The sequence below is a fragment of the Scomber japonicus genome, chromosome 21 (assembly GCF_027409825.1).
Source record: "Scomber japonicus isolate fScoJap1 chromosome 21, fScoJap1.pri, whole genome shotgun sequence".
NCBI classification, from domain to species: Eukaryota; Metazoa; Chordata; class Actinopteri; order Scombriformes; family Scombridae; genus Scomber; species Scomber japonicus.
Window position 1 is genome coordinate 15,067,286 of NC_070598.1, and position 24,366 is coordinate 15,091,651.

The 24,366-nt window shown below is 40.7% G+C and overlaps 2 protein-coding genes across 2 annotated transcripts; one reads left to right on the plus strand and one right to left on the minus strand.

Annotated features, from left to right (window-relative positions):
• Positions 1 to 1,699: 1,699 nt before the first annotated feature.
• Positions 1,700 to 4,199, minus strand: foxh1 (forkhead box H1). The gene is made up of 3 exons (XM_053342592.1): positions 3,726 to 4,199; positions 2,908 to 3,012; positions 1,700 to 2,668 (listed from the first exon to the last, which is right to left on the minus strand). The coding sequence occupies exons 1-3, from the start codon at positions 4,197 to 4,199 to the stop codon at positions 1,700 to 1,702; spliced, it is 1,548 nt and encodes a 515-aa protein (XP_053198567.1).
• Positions 4,200 to 18,133: 13,934 nt separating this feature from the next.
• Positions 18,134 to 23,631, plus strand: ppp1r16a (protein phosphatase 1, regulatory subunit 16A). The gene is made up of 10 exons (XM_053342499.1): positions 18,134 to 18,380; positions 18,949 to 19,019; positions 20,154 to 20,299; positions 20,614 to 20,717; positions 21,045 to 21,169; positions 21,323 to 21,448; positions 21,531 to 21,606; positions 21,761 to 21,890; positions 22,000 to 22,162; positions 22,632 to 23,631. The coding sequence occupies exons 1-10, from the start codon at positions 18,134 to 18,136 to the stop codon at positions 23,157 to 23,159; spliced, it is 1,716 nt and encodes a 571-aa protein (XP_053198474.1). The 3' UTR covers positions 23,160 to 23,631.
• The last annotated feature ends 735 nt before the right edge of the window (positions 23,632 to 24,366 follow it).

Genomic DNA, 24,366 nt, shown 5'->3' on the forward strand with positions numbered 1-24,366 from the left:
TGCTGCCAGGAACGATCCCTTCACTTTATCCACTCACTAATCATCAGCTTTAGAGATCTGTGCTCTCATTATGGAAGAGTGAGAGATTCTGTGTGGACAGAAAATGAGCATGAATCAAGTGAAAATCCATGTTTACAAATTAGAATATCACACAATTAAATAAGAATAGAATAGTATGCTACTTGGCAGTTCTTTTTTTTTGTTTTGTATTATTCTGTGTTAAAAGACTTATAATCAGAAGGTTTGACACAAAGTGACCTCCTGCCTCCCCTGTTGTAACTGCATTAACCCTTCCCCTGCCAAGTGTATGCAGAGCTTTGTATTTACAATTAGAACAAATATTCTCTCTTAAAGTAATTTCCGTGTGAATATTGTGGGAAAAAAACTCTAAACTGTCAGTATTATATATACCAGTCAGTGACTGCAGTTTATAAGTGAACCAAACAAACAGGCTATTAACTATCTTTACATGTTTGGTAACTTGGTACTGCAATTTGAAATGTTCAGCTATAAAGGTGTTTAATTGAAAAGTCAATTAAATATACCAGTCAGCACTAAACAGACATTTGAACCACTATGTTAAAACTGAGTAGAATAAATGATACTGTGATAAAACTGCAACCATAAAAATGAGTGAGCTGGTTTGGTTTAATGTATTACCATATACCATATAAAACACAGAGTAACGGACAGTTAAAATACACAGCACTTTATTACATACCCTGTTTAGCACCATAAACTTATTTTGATACTCAAGCTGTTTCAACTTCAGCTCAATACTGTACAAAACTTTTAACAAGACAAAAAAAATGGCAAAAAAACTCAAAACTAACAAAACATTCACCTGTCGAGGTAGGAGGACATTCATAAAAGATATTTCCTTTGGAAGATGATCTTAATGACATCAAACAGTGCAAATAACCAGCAGTGCAAACTACACAGCAAACATGTTCCAGTCAGTTTTAATAAGCTGAGGTAGGTAGTAGCGGTTGTGCTGTGGTAGATTGTCTCCAGTGTCATGACAACATGCAGCAACTGTACATACTGACTACAATCAAAAATGCAGTCAATTTCCTTCACTAAAAATATTTCCTGTGAATTAGTCAGATTGTCAAATATCAGCACAGAAAACAAAATGAAACCATGGTCAGTCCTGTTATGAGGATAGTCAAAGCAGTAGTGTAAATGACTCGCCCTGTATATACAACCATCTGAACCAACAAACTGAAACTCACAAATGACACAAGCAAGACTGCAGTGTATTCACTGATCTGTGCACACACACGCACTGTGAAAGGAAAAATAGTGGCTGTTTTCACTGAAATAATGCCAGTTTTGTACATTTGTTTTTACCATAAAAATCAAGAATAAAATTCAGCACATAAAACATTTAGCAGTCAGGTAGACAACATGCAGAAGCAATTCACAGAGGAAAGAAAATCATGGCAATAAAACAAAACTGTGCAAATAAGACTGGCAGTGCAAAGAGCCTGTAATAATACACACTCCATTTCATTGAAAGACTGAGGTAGATATGTGTTGAGGTAGTTTTTTTTCAGTAAAACCAGTTAATACTTCACTTCACAGAAATGCGTCTTGATATTAGCTCCTGAAATGTGTCGTAGTGGTTTTGTGACTGTACATATTAAAGTGACAAATCGACTCAGTTTGAGTGAAGGAGTCTGTAATTCAGAGTCAGTCAATACTGAGGGTACCTGTTTATGGGAGGCCCATTTTGCAGGGTGTATTGACTGGGTGGTTGGTGATGTGAGTGAGAGTTCTGATTTGCTGGGACCAGCACATCAAACACACTTTTATTTGGGGGCACAGACTGCAACATGTTGTCCAGGTCCATGATGAGAGGGGGGGCTTGAACAGAAACTCGCCCGCTCGGAAGTATAGGCCAGTAGGCATGGCTTAAAAAGTGGCCTGGGGCCATAGGAGAGCTGCCATAGCTGTAGAGGGGAAGTCCGCCATGTAGTGGCATTAAAGGCCCTCCGTTGAATCGCATGCTAGGTGGGGCAACAGCATTGGGGGGAGCATATTTGGCATAGGATGTAGGGAGTTCCCATGGAGGTGCAATAGTCTCTCGACGTGCTGATTTGTGCAGTGGTGGTCTGTAGTCTTCATAACCATCTGACCCTGCTTCACCGTCAGGAGGAACACGCTTCCCAGACAGTGACACTCCTTTCCACTCTTCATCAGAGGAGGAAGAGGTGGAGGCCGGACTAGCAGAACTGGCAGAAGCACTACGGGCAGAGGAGGCATAGCGAGGTCGTAGTGGGGGTGACGGTCGAGGGTGCTCCACCTCACCCCAGCAGTCCCTGGTAGACACGTCCATATCCCCAGAGGAACCAGTCGGCCGCAGGCTGTGCAACAAAGAGTCTATGGCGAACGAGGAGTCCAGCTTGGGTAGGAATAAGTCCTCTTGGCGTGGGGAGAGGTTTCTAGAGCGTATGGGAGGGAGTGAGGTCACAGGGTCGGAGGGCGGCTCAGATTCTGGCTTGTGTCCCTGCAGGATGTAGGGGGCCAGATCCTGGGCAAAGATTGTCTCATCCTGGCGCGATACAGCTGTGTTCTGCCTCTTGAGGAGTTCCAGGGGGACACGACTCAGCTCCACAGCCCAGAAGTTGCCTTTGCCCTGGGGCTTCCCGGGATCTTTCAGCACCTACAGATGGAAGGAAGACTGACAATGAGTTTTTGGCCTGTCAACCAAGTTAGGCAGGAATTACCTAGTTTCAGATAACCATAACAATAACAGTAGATAAAAGCTTCAAACTGGTTTCAGACTCCATGCAATCCAAATGTTAAACTTGTGTTTCATGAAGACTTCCCATATCTTGTGACACCAGACTACAGATATGGATTAAACCATCAAAATGTGTTCTAGACTTTAAACATACAAACCTTAACAAAACAGTCATAGGAGGAGAGGTTGTGTCGTACAGAATCCCGCCAGCCTTTGTAGTTTCCTTTAAAGAATGGGAAGAGAGTACTGATCTCCTTGAGGATCTAAAAATAAAGAAACAGAAAGAAAAGTTAATATTGCTGCCTGGTTCAATGTGAGCACTGAAGAAGTTGCTTTTCTACACAGTATTTTCGTATTTGTGTAGGCCTAATTGGGTCACAAGTCTGTTGAAATGTGGTGGTGGCTGTTAGAAAAAAAAACTGCATAACTTTGTACATTAAGACAAGACTGCAGAAGTGCATCTAAATACTGCACACTTCACTTGAAAGTCATTTATCCTTAAGTCTCATCATGTGCATTTCCTTTGTATTCAGCATATCAGAAAATACCTATTAAACCAACTGCAGCATGATGTGACCATGTACTGTATATCTTATCTGTTTCCTGATACAGATCAGTGTCTGGTTTCACTGCGGTCCAACTTTATCAAAGCAAACCCAGAATGATACTGGTGGCACTCACTCAAGTGTCATCAAACGTTGCTGTTTTGTGTCACTTCATGGACCGTAAACGATCTGTCAGTGTACCATCAACACGTTTTAATAGAAAGGAGAAATGAACTATGTGATTCAACCTACTTTCTTGATAGAAAGACGTTACAAATCTTAGTTTGTCTGAGATGTTCTTATATTATTAATAAAGTACCGCGAAGTTCAAAAGCAGTACCGTGCGTAAAACACACCATGCGCCATCTATAGCTGAATTATCTCAGATAGGCTATAACACTGTGCACTCAAACACATGAGCACATTTTTACCTCAGATAAAGTCAGCTTCTTCTCTGGGGACCTCTGAATGACCATAGCAATCATTGCAAGGTAGGAATACGGTGGTTTCGGGTACCGCTGATAGTTCTTCTTCTTCCCTCCGCTGGTACTGTTCTTCTCCTGATCACTGCTCCATAAGTCCCGGTTAATAGATTCCTGTTTAAGTTCAGCATCTTGAACATTCGGGTAAGATGTGCCCGGTGGCGCGGCTTTATCCATGAGTGTCGTGGCACTGGTGAGGTGTTCAGGACGAGTTGCGTGCTTCTCCAAGCGCAGCGACTGCTGGGGAACCATCTGAGTCGGATGGTGAGGCCAGTGTTGGGCTGGAGAGCTCCGCACTAGACCGCAGGGAGGAAAACTCGGCTGTGCATTTCTGTGGAAGTCAAGTTGATGGTCGTGATGTTCTCTGAGGTGGGACAGGGCGGGTGGTGCCAAGAGACTCTGCCCCGGCCAGTGCTTTGTCATGCTGATCAGCCAGGGGGGATGATCGGCCCGCACGTTCGGACAGGAGGACGGAGAGGGGGAGGGAGGCCAAAGAGTCGGTCCTTAACTTCTGGCAGACTGCTGGCTCCAGGCTGACTCTATTTGAAGAGCAAACAATTAACAGTTTCATGTAAATCCCGCTGCGTAATCGAGGAGAGAATGACGCGTTATCTGAGAGCAGAATGACTGATCGCCCCGGGGGGCTGGGGAGGTTCTGTGTACGAGAGGGGGAGAGAAAAAGACAGTAAACCTGTAAATAACCCTAATATCAACATGCCACTTACAACGCTGAGATGCCGAGTTTGCTTTGGAAACATGCAGCGCTTACAAGATTTACGCACGGTGGCATCTTGGTTGAGGCAATAAACTTTACTGATTATTTAGTTTTGAACATTCCAGTGACAAAAGCAGCAGCTTCATTTTTTATCTCCATAAAATAATACTATTTAGATCACAATTTTATGATACTGAAGACTTTCTTTATGATACTGAAGACTTTCTTCTCTACAGTGACAGTTTCAGAGGCTTATGTGGGGGGCGGGGTGGGATACACGAAAGAGAAGCAATTTCGATTGAAGCTTCCATGCAATCAACAATTTTTTGAGAGCAATATACATAAGGAATGGCTAATATACAAACGTTGAAAGATTAAGAAGTTGGTAATGTTTTGGTAACCATTTTAATAGCATGCATTACCTGAATTAGTATTTGTTTTAAAACATGAGTTTTTGTAACTCCTGCAGATTTAAAGAGGAGGAGATTTTTTTTCTAAATAGCCTAAGTGAAGTGTTATCGATATTCCAGATAGCAAGCCATACACATGCACAACCCTCTAACAGACTATTTTTGAATGCATTAAATGATTTGTAACTGGTCAGCAGATGCAGAATTTAAAAAATTGATGCATAATTGTAATGCTCTGAGAACGCGCAACTGCCGGGGGTTGTTTTGCGCACAGTAGGCTCTCCCCGGGACTATGCAGGATGTCATTCACTGTTGAAAGAGTAAGTTTCGGGAATGCATGTCTTTTGTTTAAGTTAACGTAGTGCTAATGTGCAAACTCTTGCTGCTCAGCAAGACAGTGAAAACAAGTTGGATTAGAAGAAACCCCATTGGCAAGCTGGAGACTGTTCCTTCCCGAAGGAGCTGCTTAGCATGTGAGGAAATACGGGGGCTATTCAACACCATTTGTGGGTTTTCTGGCGCTTACAAGCTGTTAAGTGTCCTAGTTGGGTAGGACATTCACACCTTGAGCAATCATGTTTCCCCCAGTTGTTGTAAACAGCTTCAAGATATCAGGGTTATTTTACTCAAGTCAAGAATCAACAAAACCACACAACACCTTTCTATATATCTGTCACTGTGGCACTGAGTTGTAAACTTTTACTAATGTTGCTTTACCTTTTTATTAGGACACTAATTGACATATTACATCTGATAAGATAAAGAAATATAACAAGGATTGTGTCACTAAGATTTCTCCCCAGAAATACACAGACATTTAAGAATAAAAAATAAGTCTATTAGCACTTGAGTTAATACTTATGTTGAGATTTCACAGAATTTAAACTGGGCTGAGATGATCTACAATTAAGTGACAATTAACCTCCATTTTTGGGTTTCTGGATATGAATGCAGCAGGTCCATCTACCTGCAAAAATACATTTGAGTGCTACTGACCTTTTTTCCTTTAATGCTTTAAATATCCAATTAGCAGATTAAAATATGATCCCAGATTGTGCCTCTCTTGTAAACTGAGACCAAACTTCAGAAGTTGCCCTTTAGTTTTTAGTTGATTTGTGAAGAAGCCCTGGTGTTGTTTTCACTAATTATTTCCATAAATAACTGTATGGGACTCTTACCACATGGGTTTGCTGCTTTTGTGAGGTTTTTTGCAGTAAAACACCAACTGTGAGAACTTGTTTTCCAATTTAGATTGTTTCCTTAACGTGGAGAGCAACAAACTTCCTCCACCTGCTGCAATTTGCATTAGTGGTTTTCTTCTCTGATTGCCATGTACTACTGCATAGATAAAAAAAAGTGTGTCCCCCTCTAGTGGTTTCACTCAAAACTCAGTGGAAAGCTCTACTCTCCAGCTCTCCACAGATATAACAGTCAATCTATGTTCAAAAAGTGAATTTGATACCATTCATAGTCTATGTGGTTTTCTTTCTTTCTTTCCTCTGTGAGCTGGAAAATTAAACATGTACAGACGCAGCCCTCACTCATTATGCACAATGTTTGGACCTTATTTACATGCCCTCTCATAGTGAAGTGGTCAGTGCATAACTAATTTAAATACAAACTGTCAATCCACCTCTTCCTGTCTGCTGGAGTGCCAGTTAATAGGTTTTGCCTGGATTAGCAGCGAGAAGAATGGGGAACCATATGAATAGGACAGCATTCAGGACAAAGTTGTTCACATAGGCTGATTGTGTCTGGACAAATCCCCTGTCCATAAGCTGTCCTAGGATGCTCCCTGATACTGATGGAGAGGAGGAATGAAGTTAAGCCCCTCTGAGAAGACTGACTGAGCAGGATGAAGAAAGTGAGAGAAAGTCTTTATAGTGCTGTTACGGCTACAATACTGCAAGATTGGTAAAATAAACTGAGTGGTGACTTTTTTTTTCTTTGTGCAACTATTTCGATTTGCAACAAAAAAGTGTGTATAAGCTCCAACTTTCAGTTTGAAGGACTGGCTCATTCAAAATATGATCAAGAATACATGTTTTCTTGCTGTCCTTTAATGGTATATAACCATACAGATATTGAGTTTGAAGTCTATTTCTGCCACCACCCCATTATGACAGACATACTCAGACCATTGAAAAGTGGCATGTAAAAAAAAAAAAAAATTCACGAGAAATATTTCTCTAGTGGAAAAATGTCCAGTGTAAACTGTTAAGTTTTTAATGTAGACACTGTTTGTGAAAGGACACAGTGCTGATCAATGTAATTTTAAAGTCTATCTGGCATCACAAATTCCTTATCAACCCTTACCAAAACAAGCGGGACATTTTGAAGCTGGTTCAGTGCCAATGACTCAAAAACTGGAGGAGGGCTGAGTGAAAAAATTTGGGCTGAATAAAAAAGAAAACAAGAAAAAGAATGTCCACTGTGCTGCCAGATGTGATAATAACTTAATGGCTCTTGTATGAAACAGGCTAGGTTGTTGTTGTTCTTTTTTACATGGGGTTGGATAGACGTTACATTACATTATCATTTTACAGTCTTGACATTTTTGTCCCACTGAGCAAGATTTAATAAATCTTGTACCAGCCATCTTCAGTGTTTTAAAGCTTGATATATATTTGTTGATTTTTGTTTCACCCCTTGTTTGCAAATATTGATATATTTAAAATTCCACAAAAGTACTGCATGGTATCCTGACCAGAGATGATAACAGTGGCTCATGCTCTCAAGCTGTTTCCTCCTTGCATCTGCTGTGTCAGGGCCATGTAAGGGTGAGTTTTAAAGTCATCATGACTGTAACTGTATTATTAGCTGATTCTGGTGCTGCTGGGAGCCTCATTTGAATTAAGCATGAGTATGCATGCAAACACACCGTTAACATTGGTCTTAATAAATAAGATTAGGGTACTTTTTCACTTTGATATATCACACCTACTTGTTTTAACAAAGTACATGCACTTTCCTGCACGTGAACTTAACAGAAAAACAGAAGATAGGTCAATGTGGTTAAACATTTTCCACCGGCAGTCAATTACTTAAGAACAAAACAGTAGGCTATCAGTCAAAAATATTACTGGTATTCAAGTGAATGGGAAAATGTGTCCTTTTGACTGGTACTGTATATTTTTATTGTCTTATCATTTTCTTGCTGTAGCTGCAAGCTGTGAGGGTATTCGATCTCTTGATTAGTACAGAAGCGAATATTTTGAGCTAGTGAAACGATTTGTGAATGTGTAAAAAAAAGTTTCACAGCTGTATACAAAACATTTTTACATTTGCACAAAACTTTTTTTCTGCACATGCACAAAACATTTCTACAGCTGCAAACCCAGTAGATGTGACTACTTTTAAATTTTCATAATATAACATCAGATTTATTATAACATGACATCTGCCTTATAAACAGAGTGAGATTTGTGGCTGCAATATTTGAGGAAAGACCACAACATGACTACAGCCTGAAGACCTGCACCGCAGTTTGCAACCTCTGTCGCCCTCTAGTGGAGGCTGTCCTGCGGGAGGGGAGCGCGCAGGTCCGGTTGTTATGGTGAAGCATTTTCCCGCAGGGCAGGAGGCTGGGGCAGGAGCAGGAACTGGACTTGTAACGGAGCAGGGGCCGCAACAGGAGCTGAAGCTGGGGCTGATACAGTTTCAAGGCTGCTGACTTGCAAAGGAGCGACTACAGACAGTCAACTCAACAGGTAAGATGTCGCCACATTGATTTATATCACTTTATATCGGTATTGTTCACCCGGCTCGGTTTAACTCCGATTAACTAACGTGAGGTTGCCTCTGAGACGACGTAGCGTTAACATGTAATTCTCCAAAAACACAGGTAGTACTGAGAAGGAGGCTAACCTGAGCCTAGCGTTATGTTAGCATGACATAACATTCAATGAAAGCTGCTCAACAGGTACCTTAGACTCGCTTTCTCTCTCTCTCTCTCTCTCTCTCCTTTTTTTTTTTTTTTTTTTTTTTGCAAGAGTCGGCCACATATGATAAACTCGCCGGTGTTAATGTAACGTGCAGCCGGTGGCGGTGCATGAAGCCAGGTAACCAGCTTCAATGAACGGTGACAGACTAGCCACCTGTTGAGCAGGTCTCTGTGGACCGCTAGGTTAGCTAATCTGCTGCTCACAGGTTAAGAGCTAAGAGCTTCCGTTGTCTGTGTAAGCTGTTTTAAAGGTAGCCTACTATACAGCACTTTTATGAAAGTTATCTGACAATCAGAATAGCTGGTAGTTTATAAGATAATATATAAAGTTAGGCTGACATATATGGCACCATTTAATAGTTACCCAGGCTGTAAAGTATCTCCATTACTCAGTGTCAAATAGGTCGTGTGAAATCCAGCACAATAACATTATGTATATTGCTTAAATTATGGCTTAAAACATCACTTAGGTTTTTATGAACATTGATGTAGGTTTTTAATGTCGTAATCATTCCTCCTGTTCATACTGACCAGTAGAAGATCCCTTCATAATGCACTTACAATGTAAGTGATGGGAGACAAAATCCACAGTCCTACCTCTGTGCAAGAAGTATTTAAAAGTTTATCTTATGCCAATGTGAAGCTTCAGCTGTCCAAATTAGTCAAATCAAGTAGATATCTTTTAACAGTCAGTGCCAAAGTCCCTCTTTTTGTTACTATACTTCCTCCTAAGCTCAACAGGGAAACACAGTCCGAGGGCATGGTATACTAAAAAGACAGTAAATGTGACAGATATCCACTTGATATGACTAACCCAGACTGCTGAAGCCTCATATAAGCTTCACATACACTTTTAAATGCATTTTTGCAGAAAAAGACAGTGTGGACACACTGTGGATTTTGGCCCCATCATTTACATTGACAGCACATTTGAAGGGAATCTTTTCATAGCCAGTATGAACGTGATTCTATCCTTTAAGTAAGTGTCTTGGACAAAATAATGTCAATAGGTGTAGTAAAATTTCAATGCAGTCTAATACAACAAATACACAAACTGCCTGTCTTTTAATTCTCTATACAGTTAAACCTTTCTGATAGACATGCATTAGATTGTACAGTTTTTCATTTTCATGTGCCAACAATCAATCGAGAAAATTGTCATTGTCAGAATTATTAAAATAATAATAATTAGTTTCAGCCCTAATCTTCTGTTCAGATGCATCCTCTTGAGGAGAAATAAGTATTATCATTGAGTTTTGTTTGTGGTTGTTTTTGCTCTGACTCTTTGGTTCTGACACTACATCCCTGAGTTATTAGCCTAATTAAACCCAGAGACATTTATTCTTGTCAGGCCAGACTTGCCAGTCTTGCTCTCAAGAGGTCTAAAGTACTTATTCAAAGGCTTCGCTTCAGTATGTACAGTCAAATATTTGCAGTTTTCACAACATACTGACCAAGATTAGCTTGTAGGCTTCCTGATCCACAACATGACAGGACACAGAGGCACGTGCCTGATATAAAAGCTCTGACAGGAAATTTCAACACTCAACTTAGACGTTAGTGGACTGTAACCCCTATGATCTCACAAGGAGAAAGTACTTTTAGATAATAAGGCAAGGACCAGAAGCCGCTATCCAAGCTGAGGTAATCATTATAGAAGGATTTCTCTGTAATCCTTGTATAGCTTTTTTTCTTCCTGATAAGATGAATCCAACAGTTCAAATGACTCAAGCAGTTATTTAAAGGTCAAGTTGTATTTGCGAGGGCTTGGTTCACTGTTGCATTCCTTCTCTAGTACGTATGCTTCCCCTTGTTTTACAGCCTTTTCTTGGTGAGGTCTGTAACCGAGGGTCTTCTCTACTATCATGTCTGTGTGTGACGTGTGTGTGACATGATGGATCATCTCATCCTGCTGCGGGGAACATTTAAAAATTCTCTATCCCTGTTTTTCGCTCCACTTCTGTGCCTGCAAGTCATGACCCTACTTCCTGCTTAGGAGTAAGTCTCCTCTGTCTCCTCCCCATCCTTCCTCCTCCTCATTTTTTGCCCTGTCTCCTTCACATTCTTCCCTCCACATCCTCTTACCCTCTCATTCCATATCCTGTTCTCCACGGCGGGAAAAGAAGAGCTAAATCTTTGTCTGTTTGTGTTCATTAAATCTGTACGAATACTTGCTGATCTGCCTCCAACACACATCTACAATGTCCTGCTCTCACTCTACTCAGTGGCATTGTTGAGATTACTGAGTGATTATGAAGCAGCTCAAACCTTTACACATGACAGGACTTAATAAGTAGACCCCCCTCCTCCCCCTCCTCCTCTTCTCTTTTGCACAAATTCTCCTCCTTTTTAACATGTACTTTTATTTTTTAACATTTCCAGTTATATTTTTATAATAAATGACAAGAACCTGAGCATACTGATTATGTCAGTGACAAACCAAATCTATGTCTGTAATTAGATTTTGTTGACACATCGTATTACTGTTCTTTCATTTATCCTTACTTTCGTATTGTGTCTTTCTCCTGCAAATATGCTTTTTCGACTCCTTTATTTAGAAAACCCCGACTTTATGAATTTATGATGTTAACATTTTCCAAATATGTTTTTTTTAACTACAAGATACAATTCAAGGAGGGAAAAGTCCCATATAATGATCTGAGGTCTTATTTGAAAAAATAATAACTCTCATATTCGCTCTTACTCAACCAGACAGTCATCTAATCTTCATCCTCCAAACATCAGACAGCTGATACAGGAGTCCTAATGTAATGACCTGCTATCCGTATTGGCTTAATAACAGTTAAAACTGAAAGATGTTTCAGCAAATTCAAGGAAACCTTATGAGGAGATGTACTTTAGGAAATGTTTGGCATTTTTGCATGAAAAAATATGTCCGACTATCAAAATAGACGCAGATGAATTTCCTGTTGATCACCTTTGGTGGTTTTAGTTCGTGCTGCAGAGTAACAGCAAAACAATGTGTCTCATGATTTGGCAGGCAGATTAGGTCACTTGGCGTCCGTTCAAACAGTGGTCGCGATCGTTCCCGACTCATCAGGCCGCATTGACTCAGCATTGTTTGTATCAATGCACGGAAAGGTCTTACATGTCACATCGAACAGCTCAGTGGGCTGCTGCTGCTGTTGCTGCTGTTGCTGCTGTTGCTGCTGTTGCTGCTGTTGCTGGTAGTACACAACAACTGTATAATGATGACAAACCACGAAGCAGAGCAAGAGTTTAAACTGTGTGTGCTCTGTTGTGTTCTTGAAAGCTCAGTTGCACTTCGCTCAGGTACCACCCTCTTCATGAATGTATGAGCTTCAGTGTTGTGTGTGTGTGTGTGTGTGTGTGTGTGTGTGTGTGTGTGTGTGTGTGTGTGTGTGTGTGTGTGTGTGTGTGTGTGTGTGTGTGTGTGTTCATAGTAGTCTATTCATCTCAGCTGTTGAATGGAAGTTTATGTTCCTCAGCAGCTGTGGACAACCCTTCCTGTGAAGTCATTAGGTGGAAAAAAAAAAAATCCTCAGATGTCAGATTGATGCAGGGATATTTTTCTAAAGTGCTAAATATTTAGTCATATTTCTCAGCATGTATGCTCTGTTCTGTATATAATATTAGTGATTAACTACTTCTTTTTTCCCTCTGTCTGGGCTCAGTGTGACTCAGAGAATCACAAGGCTCTTACACAGTACTGCCACCAACAAAATCCCTGTTCCCTGTGTGCGTGTGTGGGGAGCTTAATTTGGCAGAGGCAAATCTAACTAACGCTAAAGAATTGCGAAGTCATGTCTCTGCATCCGCACCTATAATAGTTCACAAGTTCTCAAGTCAAAGTAGAAGACTGTTGATGAGGGTGAAATCTACCACACACAGAAACAACAAGGTAAGATCACAAAATCTTACACTTGTGTTTTTTTTTTTTTTCCAGGCAGTTACTTTTTCACTACATTACTGAATTACTTTCCTTACTTTAATTTAAAGCAATTTGTTATTTCTATATGTACATAAAAACATGTAGTGAGCCAGTTAGTTAACAATAACCCTGGTTGTTTTTTTTTGTTGAATATTTGTGTCAAAAATAAAGATTTAGACAAAAAGCACTTTGATTCTGAGCAGCCGACTCCAAAACCTGATCTTTATAATGAGTTGTCTACCCATGACCGCCATTAAGCTTCAGATGTGCTCAGAAATGCAATGCAGCGCTCACCAATAGACTTTTTTCAGAGCAGACATTTTGACTTGTCATAGCAGGAAATTTGACCGTGTGTGTCACTTTTGCTGCTAGTTCGCTGTTGGCGAGTGATGTAGGCTGATTAGTGCTCGACAGCATGCTGAGACTGACTGAGCTTCTGGCCTCAACTGTCCCATGCTGTGAAGATCCTAAAGCTTTTTTTTTTTTCTCTCTCTCTCTCTCTCTCTCTCTCTCTCTCTCTCTCTCTCTCTCTCTCTCTCTCTCCTTTTTTTATGTCAGCACATCCTTGTTAGATTACTTCCAAATAATAGCCCTCCCTGGAAAGGGAGGTGTCCTGGATGCTCCTTGTCTCCACTTTCAGGCTCTAAAACATTCAACTGAAATACTATTGTTAAGTAAAATCTGTCAAAAAAAGAACATGTGGAGCAACATGTTTACATTGTATTGTATTGTATTAGATGATGAGAGTACAGAAATGATAGGAAACAAGTGGGGAGAAAGATGAGGAGTGACACACAGCTAACCATGGACGTTGTGATTATGTGTCATGGGTCTTAACCTGTAGGCTGCCGGGTCACACCAAGAATGAGAAATCAGGCACGGTGCCAAATAATGACTCTGCTCTTGGTAGGACATGATGTATCCTTTATGTGTGTGTGTGTGTGTGTGTGTGTGTGTGTGTGTGTGTGTGTGTGTGTGTGTGTGTGTGTGTGTGTGTGTGTGTTTGGACTGCGCAGACTCAAGAGTAAACATCGTGATGTCTGTCTGAGTTTCTTCCTCAGATCCATCCCCCCCAATACCTTGCACTGATTTGCTTTGGCCGAGATTTGACTTGTCTGGCTCGCTCTGCCAAACGGCTAATCACGAATCACTCTGTGTGTGTGTGTGTTTGTGCATGTAAATGTATTTTAAGTGTTTGCAGAAGCAGGTTTAGGAGTTGACAAGATCCATGGCTAAGCCCAGAACACCAGGAGCCAGGGCCAATTTCTAACATGTGCAGAATTAAATTTTACTGCATTTTATGAATACTCCAAACAGTAGTATTAGTAGTAGTGATTTATTTAGGTCCTTACCAACAATTTTATAACATAACATTTTACAACATAACATAAATATACATAACTGTAAGGAATTAGATCAGAAGCAAAACAAAAAATGTTACATTTATATTAAGTTTTGCTTTTAATCACAAACACTCAGATTCAGTCAGCAGGTGATTGAAGTCCCTGTTCAGAAAAAGTTACATTACCAGTTTAAAAAAATAGATTTGGGGCTATTTTGAAAACAAAGCCACCCCCTAGCATTAAAGATGGCCTTTGTGTAAGTTGGCACGGTTCATAACAGCCTTTAAATTTCATGTTATGCAATGAGTAAGCCTAATAGCCACTATCACCTACCTAACTAATGACCCGTCAAACCTGATCACTCGTCTAATGTACTAGCATATCAACAGCTATAATCTCCTTTAGCCAGCTGACGCGTCATCAGATAGACATATTGTGCTCCATTAAGAAACACTATAAGAAATCTATGGCTGCTTTTAAGGTGGTAATTAACCTGTTATCCAGCAGAGAGACTTTAGGTTATTATATGTGTTTGAGGGACAATATTATGACAGAAAGAAAAGATCTATGTTGTTTTTTTGAGAGTGACATGGACTTGTATAAAATTACTTTTATCTTCAGAGTTTAAGTGTGCAGTATACTAGACACAGCACACCCTGCATTTAGCTGAGCCAGTGTGTTCTGGGAAAGGGTGGTAACACAGTAAACCGGTTTTATTGTTATGATCACAATAATTGGTGATAAAAGAAAAATGGAGGGATACGAAGCGACACATATTTGTCATCTACTTACTGTAGTCAGTTGCCCATATTTCAGTCTCCAAGCTGTTGAAAAGATGTGAAATTTTAGTGATATAAGCTTGGATTTAAATTCATGTTAATTCATTTCATTCACCCCAGTGCAATGGAGGTTGTCTTCATGGTCAAAATGCTCTCTCACAGTAATATTACAAATCCAAACTAGGCCGTCTGTGTGAATGTGTCAAGGCCATTGATGTTTAAAATTCCTGCTGTCGAGATGTGCACCATCATCACAATGAAGCTGAATAACATTTAACACAGCTTGTGTCTTATGGCCCACTTAGTAAACGTCTGAAATGTTAATGGACTTCAGTAAAACATGAAGATTAGTAGAGGCATCCTGTTTGCAAGAAAATTAAATATTTATAGAAGATTTAGTTTTGCACAAATCCACAAAAGTGCATGCAGAGCAAACAGAAGAATGAAGTCACTTTACTGTAACATACGGATGGTCCAGTCTGCCGTTTTGTTCAAAAAACTTTGTTTCACTTGTTAGCCACACAATACAAATCTTAAAGAGTGGGATCTTTCTGAGCTTTCAGATTGTGTATGTGGAATTATCCCACTTACACAGAAGTTAAGCTCCTGCAGGGATTTTCCCCATTTCTTCAACCCTCTCACCTTTTAAAGCCCCTTGAAATGCCACAAAACATGTTGCCTTTTTACATGTTTAATTCAATGACCAAAAACAGACTGTATGTGGCCTTGCCTCACTTGTCCCATGAAGGTTTGGCATGTAAAGTTTATTTCCTGTTGACCTTTTACCATGACCATGGACTTTGGATAGCATGGCTTTTTCTTAGAGGACGACCGATATCCCTTGATTATAAATTAACCTAGTTATTCATGCCTAATCCATGTTGATGGTTGTATTGTTTGTATGAGTGATCCTTGTTGTGGCCTACCAGTCGACAGGGGAGTGTTAAAGCTTATGCCTCAATCTGAGGAAATCCTTACATTGTAGCTTGTGACAAAGGTTGAGAGGTGCCCTAAAAATAGTAAAGGCATAGTAAAGGAACAAATGACAAGTTTGTCAACTGTTGAGACCTAATGGACACTGACTGATTGGTACCCATATAAATCTCAATGTACAGAGGACGTATATGTTCTAATACTTACAGATATGTAGCAGTAATGCTACACTACATGTTATTCTTGTGCACAGGCATAAAACATGTAATGTTTTATAGAACTACTTTTATTATAAGTCACCATTTTAACCTATTTGAACAACTTGTGAACATGGTTTAGTTTAGATTTATTCTGTCATGAAACATCCTACACATAACACACACATTTACAATTCACAAAAAGGAAAATATGATTACAAATTCAACCCAACATGGACATGCAGAAACACAAAATACAATAGGTTTCATAAGGATACCTTTATCACTCTAGACTTGATGTCTTGATGTCTTAATGTGATATCCACAAACATTTATTAATATTATTTTTTCATCAAACAGAAAGGATAAAACCAGCCGAAGGGATCTTTCACTCCTAGCGATTCATCGTATATATGATGCCTTTAATCATACCTCATAAAACATTTGCCTCATTTGACAGTGGTACCTATCTTGACTCACAGCTCTGTTTGCATCACCACCAATCCAGTTATCAATCCACCAACCAGAGTTGATTAAAAGTTGATATAGAGGTAGTTTGATATCCTGGTCAAATGTGCATGCTACACAAATCTTAAAAGGCAGCATAAAACGCAACAAATTTTTGTTGAGAGAATCTTATAAAAACTCAATAAATAAAATTTCCCAAAACATTTTAAAAGGCTCGCCTAAAAGAGACGAAAATTTAAGAGGAGCCGTGCAGCTGACACTGCGTGATTAGGATTTACTGTGTGTCTGTTTCCTGTCTAACGAGCTGATTTATGGAGCGCTGTGGTCTCCCTGCCCACCACCCACCTTTACATGCAGTGGCTCTGCGTCTCGGGACCGTCTTGTCAGTCGCTCTCCCTATCTCACTGAGTGCCTTTAGTTGACCTTCCTCTCAGCTCTCACAGGCCCAAGCCTAAATAATAAATGAATAGCCTAGAAAGAGCCAAGCGTGTGTGAGAGCCACGTAACTCGTCTGGGAAATTAACGACAGGTAATGAGAGCGATCCTTCTGACCGAGGCTGCCTGTATTAGAACGTGAAACATGTCACATATCGACTATTCAACCGCTTTTCTACGACATCCCTCTATGAGTCTATACGTATGCCGACGGCTGCAAAGTGTGTGTCGGGCCACAGGGTGTGTCAATCATTAATGAAAAGCGTCCCACCATCTCAGGTTTCCTTCGGTAGAGGAGTGGGAGAGGAGGGAGTAGGGGGAAGGAGCTCAGGGGTTAAAAATAACAGGATGACGAGAGCAGTATGCATACATTGTACTGTAACACAGCACTCACATTTTCTCTCCCTGCTTTGTTTCTTCTCTTTTCCAGTCCACAGTTGCAGTCGGAGGATGTCATTGAGGAAAGAAACACTGAAACCTTTGTGCCTAACATTCTCCTCATGAAGACCTGCCAAAAAGTTCACCAATAACAATGACAAGTTGACATTGGAATAGTCTCCACTCACCAACAAATGATATTTGAAGGCTGTCAGTAGGCCTTGTGTGGATTTATCATTTACTGCCAGCATATTATCACTATGGATGATCATAAATTGGCCCCTATTTTGGACCCAACTGTTGGACACAGTCACCACCAATATGGACTAGAAGCTACAATGGAGCATCTAACCTGGAGAGTAGTTTGACTCTGCATTTCTAGCTCTTTCTCTCTGTTTTCTATCTCTCTGTCCTGATGTGGATCATTGGCCAAGTTACCCACTATTGACATGGATGGGAGGACTGACAGTTGGTTGCAATTCACAGCTTGGATGGTTTGGACATCTCTCTCCCACCTTGGCACCATAAGAGTCTAAAAGATGGGAAAGAGACATTGCAATTCCAAGCCTTGTTTATTTCTGAAATCATGGAGATATCCATCACCTGATCCCACAACATAAGTGGCTTTAATTTGTTGTACTTTGAGATTTTTTATTCTTCTTGCTTACGATGTTTTCATCTTTTTGCACAAACTGATAAGTCCCACAGGCCCTAACATTGGCCTGTTTGGCCCAACAGGAGAGCCTATTTAAGGAGCACACGGGAGGCATATGAGAACTTAAGAAGCCTGAAGCTTGGATTTAAAATCCTCCTGCACTAAGGGAAACATAGTGTTGTCGTGGCATGGCAGCAGATCACGGCGAGCTGCTGGCCGAGATGTCCACCATTGGGCGCCTAAGTGCCACTGAGCGCCTGAAGCATGCCCAGAAGCGAAGGGCGCAGCAGCTGAAGGCTTGGGCACAGATGGAGAAGGACACAGCACGAGGATCAAAGGCCAAAGCAGATAAGAAGAAGGGGCGGACCACAAGAGTGAAGTTCCCTAATGCTGTCACCCTGCTAGATGCAGCTGCACGCAATGATGTGGAAGAGGGTTGGTAGAGACATGCTTATGTGGATACATACACACATTCACAAAAGATGAGAGCCTCAGATTTGATGTGTTTAAATTAAGTTAAATAAATTGAATAATACAGTTAAGAGCATCCAAAGTTCAACCCTAGACTAATCCAGGGCCTTCCTACCTAGACCAATCAGAATCCCCTAACATGTGAAAGCAGCCGTACTGTTAAACATCAGGGGATAGTGTGACCTCTGCATTCGCCCTCTTTGTTTTCGTATTAGACGTAAAGTTTCCCAAGACAGAAGCACTTCTCAGCCAGTGGCATGGTGCTCTGTGTAAGACACGATTCAAAGGAAGTGATTCATGCATAATTTATTGTGGATAAGTCACACTGTAATTGTAAAAGGCCAAGACTTTTGTTTTCACAGGGTCAAGGCTAATTATAGTGGCCATTGTAAAATTACACACAGACCCACTGAATGGGAACATTTTCTTGTATCTATTTAGGGACACTGATTTCTGCCACGTGTTGTAACGCTTATGTGGAAAAGAGTCATAATCCTGTGTGTGTGTCTGTGTATGTTTATGTTTCTTCTAGTGAGGGAGCTGTTAAACAGTGGTATCAGCCCAGATCTGGTCAACGAGGATGGACTGACAGCCCTCCATCAGGTACGCACATACACAGAGTGGTGAAGAGGACACGATCCCTCGTCGGCCTCCCACGTAAAAACCTGCAATGTACAACCAAGCCAGTGACAGGCTATCAGGGAAATCAGACTCTTGTTAAAACCCAAATTCCCAGCATTTCACTCACTGCATGCCAAAAAACAGGATCAGTTTGAAAATGCATGCTCGAAATTTCCACCTCTGGTAATATGCAAAATATGGGTGTGAACCAAAATAACCACCCACTCACATCATCAAAACAAATTCTGCAGGTAATCCACATACTACACATTCACTCTAGTCAGCATGTATGCCATTTAAGTGTCTTCCATGTAAATGTACACAGGTCCCCATTCCTGCACAAGCTTATATAAGCAGTTACACACTAACAGTTTGGGACTACCCTTAACAAGTCACCTTTTGTGCAGTGTGTGTGTGTGTGTGTTTATATTGTATGTGGTCACAGCTTTGAGCTCGCTACACGCTGTTTGCCTTTATTTTGTCTAACTCTTAACTTATCTTTAGTCTATTTACATGAACACACTGATTCATTCTCAGAGTTTTATTTAGAGGGTCAGAATTTGGAAGAAGTGAGGGCAGCTTGCTCAAGCCTGCATTCCTTTACTGATCGGTTTTAGAGGGAATACATCGTAAGATTCACATGTTTTATGTGACGAGACCTTGAGACCCGCAAATCTAAAACTACCTTGCAACCTCAATATTCCATATGGGCTCTTTTTCCCACTATTCATGCTCTCTGTGTTTTGTATTTGGGTTTATAAGTTAGCAACACAAACACACGGTTATAAACTCTTCAAACTCATCAAACTAGTACTTGTGAACACAGAGAACACTTCATAGAAGTTGACTCTACTCTTCCCCTTGGAAAACTTGGTGTTTACACAGCAAAGGGCTGGGCTACGCATGCAGTTTTTTTTCTATTACATGATTATTTATGGCCACTACAGTGTGTTAGTGGCCAAAAATAATCATGCATGGTTTTATCCATTTCTCTAAATGCTTGTTTACCTGCAGTGTACTTTCTGTCTTTGTCTATTCCTCTGTGTTGTGTGTATTTTCTTCACGTTTATAAATGTACATTTTCATGCATATCTACATCTGTTTCTGTCTTGTCAGTGCTGCATTGATGACTTTGTGGAGATAGTGCAGTGCCTGCTGGATGCTGGCGCCTGTGTGAATGCCAGTGACAGTGAACTGTGGACACCACTGCACGCTGCTGCCACCTGTGGACACACCGGATTAGTGCAGCTCCTGATTCAGGCGTGAGTTTGACCATGAAGTTTTTTTCTTGCTGTCATAGCTCTAATAATATCATAATGTAGAAATTCATAAGCTGATATTCAGATAAATGTTGCTTCATCCTTTCATTCAGGGAGAATGCATATTATTCTCTAGGCCTGAGAGCGGTCTCGGCAGGAGTGTCTAGTTTACATAGACAATGCAAATATGGCTGCAGCTTGACTCTCTACTCTGTTGTCAATTGTGCATGTTCTTGTTAGGGAGTGTCACTGTTTGTACTCTAATCAAATTGTATATGGGTAATCTTCTGCTTGTGTGTTTGTATGGACAAATCTAGTGGGGCTAACCTGATAGCTGTCAATGCGGATGGCAACATGCCCTATGACCTCTGTGAGGACGAGGCCACCCTTGAGCTGCTGGAGATGGTTATGGCTGAGCAGGGTCAGTGAGTTGAGTCAAATGGAAACCATCACTCATTTTATAGCATTTTTTTATAGCATTTTTTGAAAGTTATGTAATCTTTCTTTCATAATGTAAAGCAGTGTTTAATACAGTACAGACAGAACAATTGTGCATGAAGGAAAATTTTATTTTAGGAAAAATAAAAACTTGAAAAATCTCCAACATTCTTCTTTCACACTTTAAATCAGGTGGCAAAAATAATATGACCAGTCGCAACTACTACACTCAAACTATTATTAACTGTATGTTTTTCTACCCTTGGTCCTGTCGGCGTGTGTGTGTGTGTGTGTGTGTGTGTGTGTGTAGGGATAACTCAGGATCGTATAGATGAATGCCGAGGGGCTAAAGAGATAGGCATGCTGGCTGACATCCAGGCTCTGGTTCAGAGTGGAGTGGACTTAAACACTCAGGATAATAATGGAGCAACACTGGTGAGAAAGAGACGCATGTAGATAAAAACTTAGGAGAAGGAAAACACAAGTTCTAATTTTTGGAAATTGCATTACACCCACTTGTCTTTCTGAATATCAACTTCAGTCCCTTTAAACCTGACAAAACTTTTTTTTGTTGAATTTTTCTTCCAGCTCCATATAGCATCTGCTAACGGCTATGTGTCTGTGGCAGAGCTGCTGCTAGAGCACAGGGCTAAGGTGGAGGTGAAGGATTGTGATGGCTGGACGCCACTACACGCTGCCTCCTGCTGGGGACAAGTAACTGCTGCAGTCACATCAAAAAATAAAAACCTCATCCTTCTGAAATTGGCAGTTAACAGTGTTTATATTTGTTTTATAGATCCAAATGGTGGAACTGCTGGTGGCGCATGGAGCCAGTCTAAATACAAAGTCTGTCCTGGAGGAGACACCTCTGGGTAGGAACTCAAAGCATTTTTGTTGTTTTACTCTATTTCAACAAAGCAGAATACATTTTACATAGCAGCAGCCTCTGATCCAGAACCACTTCTTGTTAGCCGCTTTCTTTTTATACCTCAAAATGTCTTAACTTTTGCACTGTGGCCTTTTCAGATGTGTGTATGGATGACGAGGTCAGAGCCAAACTGATGGACCTGAAGCACAAACATGATGCCATCATGAAGAGCCAGGACCGGCAGAAGGGCACACTGCAAAGACGAGCATCCAGTACTGGAAGCAGAGGGTAAGAGGGGATATCAGGTCTGATACTGAGAGATTAAGGGAGTAAAAAAGTGCACATAACATTGGAGCAGTTAAGTGGTTTACTATTCCCCTCTTCCTCGTTTGTACAGTAAAGTGGTGCGTCGCGTCAGTGTGAACGAACGCTCCAGTCTGTACCGGCGGGAGCACCACAAAGAGGCCATGGTGTGGCAGGAGCGCGGCCGACAGCCAGAACCACAGGACGATGATGAGGACAGACAAACGAACAATGAGCTAAACCAGCATGACACCACGGTGAGTAAGCACCGATTTTTACATTTTTATTTATTTATTTTTGGCCAGTGGACTTCGGGTCAAGTGGCAAGACATAGAAGATTAGTTAAGATTAAAGCTATTAAATAAACAATTTGATGCGTTTTTACAAATAAATGCTTTTGAAAATAATAAACCAAGAGAAAGCTGACACCTATGAGTGAGCTAACCACCTGAAAACAGCAGCGAGGGAAAAAAAAAAAAAAAAAAAAAGTTTCTTGAACTGAAAGCAGATTTATACTCAGAGCTGAAGTCAGATATAAAGTCACCTTGTCATGACATGAAAAATGAATTTCAGCAACTGCGGGAAAATAGTGATGGCGCTGAATGAAATGGTGAAGAAACCTGACAGCACACCTTTTTACTTTTCTTATTACTGTTTTTGTCACATTTCTAAAGAGTTGAAGCTGATTAAAAAAAACCTGTTTTGTTGAATGTTCTTGTGTTTCAGGCTGCTGGCAGTGCAGCCACGTCTCGTTTAGAGGAAATAGAGACTGCAGACAGGAAAGTCATGTCCAGCCTCGGGAATGGAGGGACCTCTCTGGTCTCCTCTGTGCCTGGAGAGCTGTGGAGCAGTGGGGGTCCACGCAGCGCATCCTACCAGCTCAGTCCTGCATCTGGAGCGGGGTTAGCATCTGGGTCTGCAGAGGGCGATGGGTCAAACAGTATGACTCGAGAGAAATCCCACCAAACGCTGGCTGACCTGAAACGCCAGCGGGCAGCTGCCAAGCTCAACAAGTACCCAGCACCTCAACCACCTTTGCCCTCTCCCGTAGAGGAGGAGCCTCCTGTTTTAGAAGCAGAGGTGGCGGCTCCTCAGGTCCGGCAGGAGTTCCAAGGGACAGTTAGCACAGAGCAGGGAGCCTCCCCCAGCCAGGTGTACTTCACCCCAGCCAGCGGAGATCCTCCACTACTGAAACTTATAGCCCCTGAAGAGGAACAGTCAAACAACAAGGACCCTTGCTGTGGACTCATGTAGAAAGCCGTACACACATGCACACACACACGCAACCACACACACACACTGCCTATAGAGTATAGAAGCGGGGCATGTTACACTCCAAAGTGGCAAAAACATTTCAAAACAGACACTTTTTCTTCCCATTTTAAGGCCTAATCCCAATGAGGGTTTGATCTGCACTGCATTTCGGAGATCTTTTTGTTCCCCTTGTTTATACATGTATTACACAACGGTCCCAGCATTCCCAGTTGCTCCCTCTTATTTAGAGGCTGCATGATCTAATGATGGTCAGATGTCCATCTAGTGACTGAGAGGAGAACTACAGGTCTGCTGTACCCAGTCTCTACAGTCATTAGTTTACATCCATTACTTCACTACTCAAATAGACTGATGTTTCGTTGAAAGGCCTTAGAATCATATAGAAGTTGAATTATATATTTAAAGCTGAATGAAATTAACTTGCATCTCAAGATTTATTTTAAATTAAGAATGAGTGACTGAGGTTTAAGTCCTTTTTTTGTGTAGAGAATGACTGGTTTGAAGGTGAATCTATTCATGCATACAGTATACTCACATTTATTGTATTAAGTAAAAGATTTTTAATGGTTGGGAGATTGCTCAGTTATGATAGTTTCAGTATGCAGTACAGCTACTCTGAATTAATAATGAATTGACATTTAGACAAAGTAAACAAGGAAAGTTTCCTTGCTCCTTTTTTTTCGACTGAAAATTGACTGAATTGTTTTCTTTCGTTACTTTTACGATGCACAAAATGCCTACATGTCAATATCTGAAAAGGTGCAATTTGTAAATTGTGTTTTTCTTGAAAATTATGTGAGTAATTAATTTATAATTAAATCCACAGGTAATTTACACCCATCATTATCACTTCTAGATTTCTATTTTGCTGTCAGTATTTGTATTTTTCTACCCTCTGAATGAAATCACATTATTTATTCTATCTGATGCTGAATGTGGCTCATGGTGTATAGATCTTGTACCATTTTTTTTTTGAAAGATAAATATAATTCTGTAAAGAACGTACAATAGGTGTGAGGGCAAGACATTTTGTGACAAGAACTATCAAAGAGATGATATATAGTTTTATTGTCAAACTAGTAAACTTGTCATATGATTTATCAAAGGTTGGTGCCTTTTTAAAGTGGCAGATATAATTTAGGTTTGCAATGCTTGCACAAAGTCCCATGTGTAAATTTGGTGAGAA

Bases quoted from the DNA above. Each gene is read 5' to 3' on its own strand.
- ppp1r16a (XM_053342499.1), top strand. From the start codon at position 18,134: ATGGCAGCAGATCACGGCGAGCTGCTGGCCGAGATGTCCACCATTGGG. The intron at 19,020-20,153 runs GTACGCACATAC...CTGTCTTGTCAG, and splicing joins GACTGACAGCCCTCCATCAG to TGCTGCATTGATGACTTTGT. The intron at 22,163-22,631 runs GTGAGTAAGCAC...CTTGTGTTTCAG, and splicing joins TAAACCAGCATGACACCACG to GCTGCTGGCAGTGCAGCCAC.
- foxh1 (XM_053342592.1), bottom strand. From the start codon at position 4,199: ATGACAAAGCACTGGCCGGGGCAGAGTCTCTTGGCACCACCCGCCCTG. The intron at 3,013-3,725 runs GTAAAAATGTGC...CTTTATTTTTAG, and splicing joins AGAAGCTGACTTTATCTGAG to ATCCTCAAGGAGATCAGTAC. The intron at 2,669-2,907 runs GTTTGTATGTTT...TTCCATCTGTAG, and splicing joins CCTATGACTGTTTTGTTAAG to GTGCTGAAAGATCCCGGGAA.